Source organism: Raphanus sativus, chromosome 5 (assembly GCF_000801105.2).
Source record: "Raphanus sativus cultivar WK10039 chromosome 5, ASM80110v3, whole genome shotgun sequence".
Taxonomy (NCBI): Eukaryota; Viridiplantae; Streptophyta; class Magnoliopsida; order Brassicales; family Brassicaceae; genus Raphanus; species Raphanus sativus.
Window position 1 is genome coordinate 10,711,646 of NC_079515.1, and position 8,240 is coordinate 10,719,885.

At 39.0% G+C, this 8,240-nt stretch overlaps 2 protein-coding genes across 2 annotated transcripts; one reads left to right on the forward strand and one right to left on the reverse strand.

Moving 5' to 3' along the window:
- The first annotated feature begins 1,924 nt into the window (after nucleotides 1-1,924).
- On the forward strand, nucleotides 1,925-5,409 carry LOC108831256 (CRM-domain containing factor CFM3A, chloroplastic/mitochondrial). The gene is made up of 10 exons (XM_056985650.1): nucleotides 1,925-2,888; nucleotides 2,972-3,446; nucleotides 3,540-3,670; nucleotides 3,757-4,116; nucleotides 4,192-4,348; nucleotides 4,420-4,712; nucleotides 4,790-4,882; nucleotides 4,940-5,038; nucleotides 5,147-5,235; nucleotides 5,295-5,409. Exons 1-10 carry the CDS (start codon nucleotides 2,076-2,078, stop codon nucleotides 5,407-5,409), a joined length of 2,625 nt encoding a protein of 874 aa, XP_056841630.1. The 5' UTR covers nucleotides 1,925-2,075.
- LOC108833394 (uncharacterized) lies at nucleotides 5,390-7,696 on the reverse strand. The gene is given in 6 exon segments (XM_057011224.1): nucleotides 5,390-6,113; nucleotides 6,197-6,278; nucleotides 6,365-6,448; nucleotides 6,510-6,686; nucleotides 6,893-7,106; nucleotides 7,184-7,696. Coding segments are annotated over 6 exon segments (1,329 nt in total). The 5' UTR covers nucleotides 7,528-7,696; the 3' UTR covers nucleotides 5,390-5,685.
- Between the last annotated feature and the right edge of the window lie 544 nt (nucleotides 7,697-8,240).

The window sequence follows — 8,240 nt, forward strand, 5'->3', positions numbered from 1 at the left end:
ACGATTTATAAAGTCTTATAAATGATTTTATAAACTCTTATTGGCATAAAAACATAAATTGGCACAGTTTATTGGCAGAGTTTAAAAAAGGCCAAATTGAAACAGAGGTCAACATTTTTTTGGGCAACAGAACAAAGGTCAACATAAGAAAATAAAAACGTAATGAAAGCAGTGAGATGAGACACACGTCAAGGAGATAAGCCTTGCTTGGAACACGTCAATCAACACTTGTTTGCTTCTGAGGATACGGCGAGCTCCGACTTCCACAACTCTTTCAATCTCTTCTAAATTTTCAATCTTCAAACTTCAAATACTAACTAAAATTGATCTATAAACAATATAAAAGATGTGGGATCATTACAACAATGTTCGTGCTTTCATAATCCCAAACCTTAATACTATGTTTGTTAATATTTTTAGTAATGGTCTAAACATAAACATCTCAACACTGCAAGTATATAAACACTACATCTCAACACTAGAAGTAATAGACACTACTACTCTATTGCTAAATCGTTATTCTTTATAAAGACTTATAAATCGTCGAGTTGTACTTTTAACAATATCCAGAAATTCAGATTTATAAGGGATTATAATTCTGTAAAAATGCAGTGTTCGCTATTCCAAAATCTTAATCTCAACACTTCAAGTAATAGACACTACATCTCAACACTAGAAGTAATAGACACTACTTCTCTATTGCTAAATTGTTCTTCTTTATAAAGACTTATAAATCGTTGAGCTGTACTTTTAACAATATCCAAAAATCCATATTTATAAGAGATTATAATTCTGTAAAAATGCAGTGTTCGCTATTCCAAAATCTTAATCTCAACACTGCAAGTAATATACACTACATCTCAACACTAGAAGTAATAGACACTACTCTTCTATTGCTAAATCGTTTTTCTTTATAAAGACTTATTAATCGTCGAGTTGTACTTTTAACAATATCCAGAAATCCAGATTTATAAGGGATTATAATTCTGTAAAAAAATGCAGTGTTCGCTATTCCAAAATCTTAATCTCAACACTGCAAGTAATATACACTACATCTCAACACTAGAAGTAATATACACTACTCCTCTATTGCTAAATCATTTTTATTTATAAAGACTTATAAATCGTCGAGTTGTACTTTTAACAATATCAAGAAATTCAGATTTTTAAGGGATTATAATTCTGTAAAAAGTGCAGTGTTAGCTATTCCAAAATCTTAATCTCAACTTGAACTCCAAATCAACCTTGTTTGCCTTTTGGATAAAAGCAAACGTTTACTAACGTTCGTTGTTTCAGATTTCGTTCAGAAATACACAAAATCGAAAGGAGATATACGCATACCAGCTGGGAAACTTGAAGAGGAGAAGGATTCGACATCTGTTCCACGGTGTGTGAGAGAGGGATGAGATGACGATTGCGTGAGAGAGAGAATTCGTGTGTTAGCTCGTCGGAGATCTCAATGGAATGATGACGATGACGACTACGACGATTTGATGACGACGACGACGACGATGACTTTCGATGACGACGACGATGACGACGATGATGACTTTCGATGACGATGACGACGATGACGATGACGGATCCGGAGGAGAAACGATGGTCTCGACAGAGAGAAGAAGGTAGCGACGAAGAGATGTGATATGTTATAGATAGTGTAGGGTTAATTTAGTCTTTTTCACACTACTGAAAAGTGTATTTGTTATAATGTCTCTAAAATGATGGTAAACTTGAATTGTGGTATTATACAAAGTGTAGTTATGAAATTTCCCTATAGTAATTCATATTAAGCTGTTAATAAATTAAGAAAAATTTGCGCTTTAGAAGCGCGGATCAAAATCTAGTATTAAATTAAAAAGGGAAAAAAAGAGGAATATCTATGATTTTTTCATTTTCAGTTAAGAATAGTTATAGCATTTGTTCCAAGATATCTCCATTTCAATCTCTCCTTTTGAACGGCCATAGATAAACACATAGCGAGAGCTTCGAAACGGCAATGAATCCGCTAAAGCGGAAACATCATTTCACTGTTTATTGAAACCATCACTCTCGAGTTACATTTAATAACCTCAGCGATGGCGATGAAACCCAGTCGCCATTTTTACCCAACCATTCTCACGAAGACGAAGCTTGCACACTCGTTCCAAGCCTCCTCCTTCTGCTTCCGTTTCTTAAGGTACCACCAAAGTTCATCAATCTCAATACCGACCCGTAACGATATTACCGCATCTGGTTCGAGTAGTAGTGATCAAACTCAATCGAAAAGGTTTAGCCTTTCTCCTAAGAACGGTGAGTGGTTAGAGAATTGGAACAGAACCCAGAAACGGAATCAACCTAAGCCTCCCAAGATAGTTGTAAACTACAGAAAAGAAGGTAGATTTACGAGCGGTGATTCCGTTAGTAGAGATGGTGACGGCGTTACAATGGAGAAGATTGTGGAGAAGTTAAGAAAGTATGGTTATATGGAAGGTGGTGATAAGGAGGTTGAGCAAGAGAGAAGGATTGAGAAAGGGTCAGTGGAGGATATATTCTACGTTGAAGAAGGGATGTTACCTGATACAAGAGGTGGGTTCAGTGAGGAGTCAGTTCTCGGTGGGTTTCCTTGGGAGAAGATAAGTGCTGAGAAGAAGAAAGAGTTGGAGTCTGAGTGGAGTGCTGAGAAGGAGAGTAGATACTCTCTTGCGGAGATGACTCTTCCGGAGTCGGAGCTAAGGAGGTTGAGGAATCTGACGTTTAGGACGGCGAGCAAGATGAGGATTAGAGGAGCAGGTGTGACTCAGGTGGTGGTGGATGCGATTAAGGAGAAGTGGAAGAGCGCAGAGATTGTGAGGTTGAAGATTGAAGGAGCAAGCGCGCTTAACATGAGGAAGATGCATGAGACATTAGAGGTTTGCTTCTTATGTGCTCCCTTATAAAGGTAGGCTTGTCTCTCTCTGTTGTCAAATGTTGTTTTGTTCTGTCTCTGTTGCAGAGAAAGACTGGTGGTTTGGTGATATGGAGGTCAGGGACTTCCATCTCTTTGTACAGAGGTGTCAGTTATGAACTTCCAGCAGGAAAATGGAACAAGCAGAAAAGAGAGGAGACTTCACCTTCTTCCTTACCTGCAACTACAACTGTGGTGGAAAGTGGAGATGTAAAAGTGCATCTTCCTCAGCTAGACCAGGAGACAACTAGTGTGGAAAAGAAAGACCAAGAGGAAAGATTCCAACCAGAAGTAGAATACGAAGATGAAATTGAAGAAGTGTTAGATGGTCTTGGCCCTAGGTTTAAGGACTGGACTGGAGACCATCCATTACCTATAGATGCTGATTTGCTTCCAGGGAACATTCCTGGTTACGAACCGCCTTTCAGGATACTTCCTTATGGAGTGAGATCATCTCTTGGACCAAAGGAGGCAACTGCTTTGAGAAGAATTGCTAGATTTCTCCCTCCACACTTCGCTTTAGGTAAGTTTCTAATTATTATTTTTTTCAACTTCTCCGGAGTCTGAAACTGATAAGAGACTTTTGAATAGTTAGGAGTTTTCTTTTGATTTCCAGGTCGAAGTAGGCAGCTCCAAGGCTTGGCAAGAGCAATGATTACGTTATGGGAGAAGAGTATGCTTGCAAAGATTGTCATTAAACGTGGCGTACAATTGACAACCAGTGAGAGAATGGCTGAAGACCTCAAGGTAAACATTTATGCTCTTCTTCTTGTCTTTTATCTGTGCATTTGAAGCTGAGCATTTGATATCATGCTCTTGGTAAGTAACTGCAGAAACTGACAGGAGGCATACTGCTCTCAAGGAACAAAGACTACTTGGTTTTCTACAGAGGAAAGAACTTTTTGTCACGAGAAGTAGCTGAGGCATTGGTGGAGCAAGAGAAATTTGTGAGGAGTTTACAAGACGAAGAAGAAGAGGCACGTTTAAGAGGATCATCGGCTCTGATTATCCCAAGTACTGAACCTACTAGTAAACTTGTTTCTGCTGGTACCCTTGGTGAAACTCTTGACGCGACTGGCAAGTGGGGAAAGAATCTGGATGATGGTCATCAACATGCAGAAGAAGTGAAACACGAGGTTGAGAAACTGAGGCATGAAAATCTTGTCAGGAAGCTGGAAAAGAAACTTGCTTTTGTGAGTTCTCTAAACTTAGCATGTTGTTGAAGAGTGGTTCCTTGGAACTAATAAGATTGTTTCTTTCGCTTTTAGGCCGAGAGAAAGCTCTTGAAAGCTGAACGTGGTTTGGCTAAGGTGGAGGAGTGTCTACAGCCAGCAGAGCAGAGAGCAGACCTAGAAAGCATAACTGATGAAGAGAGGTTTATGTTCCGCAAGCTCGGTTTGAAGATGAAAGCTTTCTTACTTCTAGGTAAAATCATCAGTTTAGTCAAGTGTGTTTTGCATATATTATAGGACACTTACTTGAAACTGTTGCTTCAGGTAGGAGAGGAGTGTTTGATGGCACGGTGGAGAACATGCACCTGCACTGGAAGTACCGAGAACTGGTCAAAATAATCGTGAAGACTAAAACTTTTGAGGGTGTAAAGAAAGTGGCATTAGCACTTGAAGCCGAGAGTAGCGGTATCCTGGTTTCTATTGACAAGGTCTCTAAAGGATATGCCATTATCGTTTATAGAGGAAAAGATTATAAGCGTCCGCCCATGTTGAGGCCGAAGAACCTTTTGACAAAGAGGAAGGCTTTAGCACGTTCCATTGAACTCCAAAGACGCGAGGTTCCTTGAAACCAAAGTTATCATATGCCTTGTTATTTGGAACTTCAGCTGATCTTTGTTAAGTTTGCATTCAACAGGGCCTTATAAAACACATTTCGGCGATGCATACAAGAGCAGAACAGCTGAGAGCTGAAATTGTAATGGATCTACTCTTTTATCATTCATTGATGGTACTACTTTGTTATGCAATGGTGGACTAACACAAGACTTTGCAATGAATTTATCAGGAACAAATGGAGAAGATAGCAGACAAGGGAGATGAAGAGTTATATAACAAGCTTGATGTGACTTATGCTTCTAGCGACGAGGAGACAGAAGAAACAGATGTGTGTATTAATTAGCCTAGAATCCCTCTTTTTGCTTTGGCTTTCATAATGATCAAATCGTGAATATTAATAAGGTCTCACATGGCTTGGGGCTATTCTGGTTTGTAGGAAGAAGAAGATGATGCATATTCAGGGACATATGGAGAAGGAGAAGAACCTGAGATACTGGCAGAAGGAGAGCTATCTGATATTAGACGGTGAAGACTGGGACTCAAATGAATCGGAAACTGGATTTGTTGATGATTATGTACCTTAGTCAGAGGATCTTCAAACCAAAACAGAAGATGTACATAGGCAAGAAAGTTCATCTGCAGCATCATAGCATTGAAGAACAATGGGAAGATGTCTATGGAAATAAAACTGAGAGCTAATTGCTAAATAGTTGTGCACACAAATGAGTTAAATGTTCTCTAACGGTAAAACAAGCTTGGCTATGACCAATTAAGGTCCATAGACTTCAGCTGTTATTACATGAAATGCTTTCGACCACATTTTTTTGCCTCCAACATTAAATATACTGTTGTAAGAAGAAAACACAATCCATGATACATATAACTAAACTGTCTTCCTGTGCTAGGCTAAAGAATTATCCATGGACACACGTTACAATGTCAATCTATCAGCAGGAAGAGATAACAACAGTGATTTCACCTACGAGCAAGTCTCTGCCCAGCTCCAACCATTAAGGCCTTGCCAATAGCACTTGAATGAAGCCCACACGCCAAGGCAACTCCTCCTACAACGACCAGTTTCCAATCTACACTGAACTGCTCCTTCCCTCTCCTTACGTTATCCATGGCTTGTCCTCTCTCTCCTTCCTCTATTCTCGATGTCTCCACCAAATCCACGTTCAGTTTTACGGTGATTCTCGCAATTTGCGCGCTCCCTGACAGAGCCGCCCCTGATTTTCTAGCGGCCTGGTATGCCCTTAACCCGGAGTTTAGCTTCTTGACGGCTCCCCACATGCCGTGACGGACTCCTAACTTTGCTACGTCTTTTGGGATTCCCATGTCTTCGCAGTGGACAAGAGAGACCTCACAAGCCGTTAACTGTCCATCTCCTTTCCTAGATTCAACTGCATTTTCAAAAGCATTACCGCTTAAAACCTGACAAAAAATACGTAAAAAGGAAACTTGTACTTTAAAAAAAAAAACTCACCCGCTTTGATAATCCAACTTGAGAAATAAAGCTCTACTCGCCTCGGTTTATCACGCTTTGGTAGAGCTGGATACGGCACTCCCTAATAACATTTAAAAGTATTATCAGACAAGTCTTCTGCCATTCCAAACTAATATTCTAATGAGGGAAGCAAAAGCAAGATGTTACCTTAGTCACAGCATAATACTTGTTTTCAGATTCCCATATTCTCCGGCCAATGATGTATTCCCGGTCACTACAGAAAAACGGAAACTGCAGAGGAAAGACATTAGCAACTGCTTTATATACAACATCTCTTCATGGACGAAAATACCTTTTTAGTCCAGTGAACAATAGTTGTTCCTGTATTAGGATCTTCTTCCAAAGTTTTGAAGTAAGCAAGCATAGGATCCTATTTAGGTCGAAACTCGTCGTCCCAGAAGAAATCCCTAACAATGTCTGGAGTTGCATCCTCAAAAACAGTCCGACTACGATAAATAACAGGACCTGCCTGTCAAACCACACCTCCTTTCAGTAACTAATGATGTCAAAGAATCTCTATTTTTTCATGAGCCTGTTTCAATATCAATTATCAAGCATACCCAAAAGATACCTAATCCATACCCTTACCATTAAAAAAAGTTCTTAAAACTTTATGGAACCAGTGACCCAATACAAGAGATATAAGAGGCAAAAGTTTTAATAAAGATAGACTACCTGAGGCTCGTGGCGCCAGGCTTGGTAGCTCATATTGGGAGTAGACTTGTCCATCATAGATTGCCACTCCGTATTAGCATTTCCAGCTTCAAGCAGATGCAGCAAATGCTCTAGATCCTTCTCTGTCACACTCTCCTGCTCTTTCTCTGTTTCTTTATCACTAACTCTGCAAATCCACACCAAAATAAACAAATCATTACTTAGGTAACCATAACTGTATAACAAAAATCAAGAACAAACAAATCTCAATACCATAACTTTTCAATTTATTTTTATTGTGTTAATATAAACTCATTTTTTTCTGAGATTGCTTCTGTTTCACCACTCGGATTAATAATATCTTCTGGTCTCTTCTCACTCGAACCGAGCCGTGACCATAAAGTGCGGCAGACTGAGAAAGCGGTGAAAGCGAGCCAAACACGGCGAGCGCCGAAACCCGGAGGAACAGTGCAGCGAAAACGGAGCTTAGAACGGAGCCCTAGATAAACCAAACCGGTCCACCTTGGACGCCAAGACCAGCCAATCAAAAGCCCGATCATGACGGCGAGCCAAATAGGAACTGAGCATAGCAAGATGTCGACGATTGTCTCTGTAACAGAGGTTAAGTCCGTGAGATTACGATAAGATTCATCCATTACTGTCTTCGATCAGAAACTGAAGAAATTTCAGGTTTTAAAAAGGGTAATAAGTAGATTCCTCTGTTCACCGGAGGATGGAATCGAACGACATTGACGGGAAAGCGAGCAAAGAGAATCGAAGAAGAAGAAGGAGGAGGAGATAGTTTTCCGCCTATTTATTTAAAATTTAATTAATAAATGCCTTTTTTGGTATTTACTGTATCGAAAAGACGTTGGCGGGTGATAGAGATTTGTAGTGATAGGAACAGCACAGTGGCGTTGACGTGGCTTTCTCGTTACTGAAAGATAACAAGTCTCACGCGTCAATATAGGCGAGTGTTCTGCACTTTGGATAAGGATCATTTTTAAGTTCAATCCCGTGGATAAGTGTTAAAAAAAAGGGAAAATTAGAAAAAGGGAAATGAGACACTTTGAATTTTTCTTTGTCCATTTAAAATTTTTCATATTTTTGGTAATTTTAGACATGTTTTACCCTTGTTTTATAGAAAAATAGTAAACTTAATCTTAAAATGTAAAAAAATATAAAAATTATTGGAAACATAAGTATGACAATATATATGTTTATTTTTTATAAAAGAAAATAGAATCATATTTTATTTTAACTTCTAACTACGGTTAGAATACGCATTTTGGTGATATAATTGATCTAGAAAACGGATACTAAAATTTTAGAAAGGTATATCTGAACTATATAACCTAAACTATCCTTT

What these genes read in the sequence shown, in the direction of transcription:
- LOC108831256 (XM_056985650.1), top strand. Translation starts at nt 2,076, where the DNA reads ATGGCGATGAAACCCAGTCGCCATTTTTACCCAACCATTCTCACGAAG. An exon ending in CCCTCCACACTTCGCTTTAG is followed by an intron (nt 3,447 to 3,539) that starts GTAAGTTTCTAA and finishes TTTGATTTCCAG; the next exon opens with GTCGAAGTAGGCAGCTCCAA. An exon ending in GAGCTATCTGATATTAGACG is followed by an intron (nt 5,236 to 5,294) that starts GTGAAGACTGGG and finishes TATGTACCTTAG; the next exon opens with TCAGAGGATCTTCAAACCAA.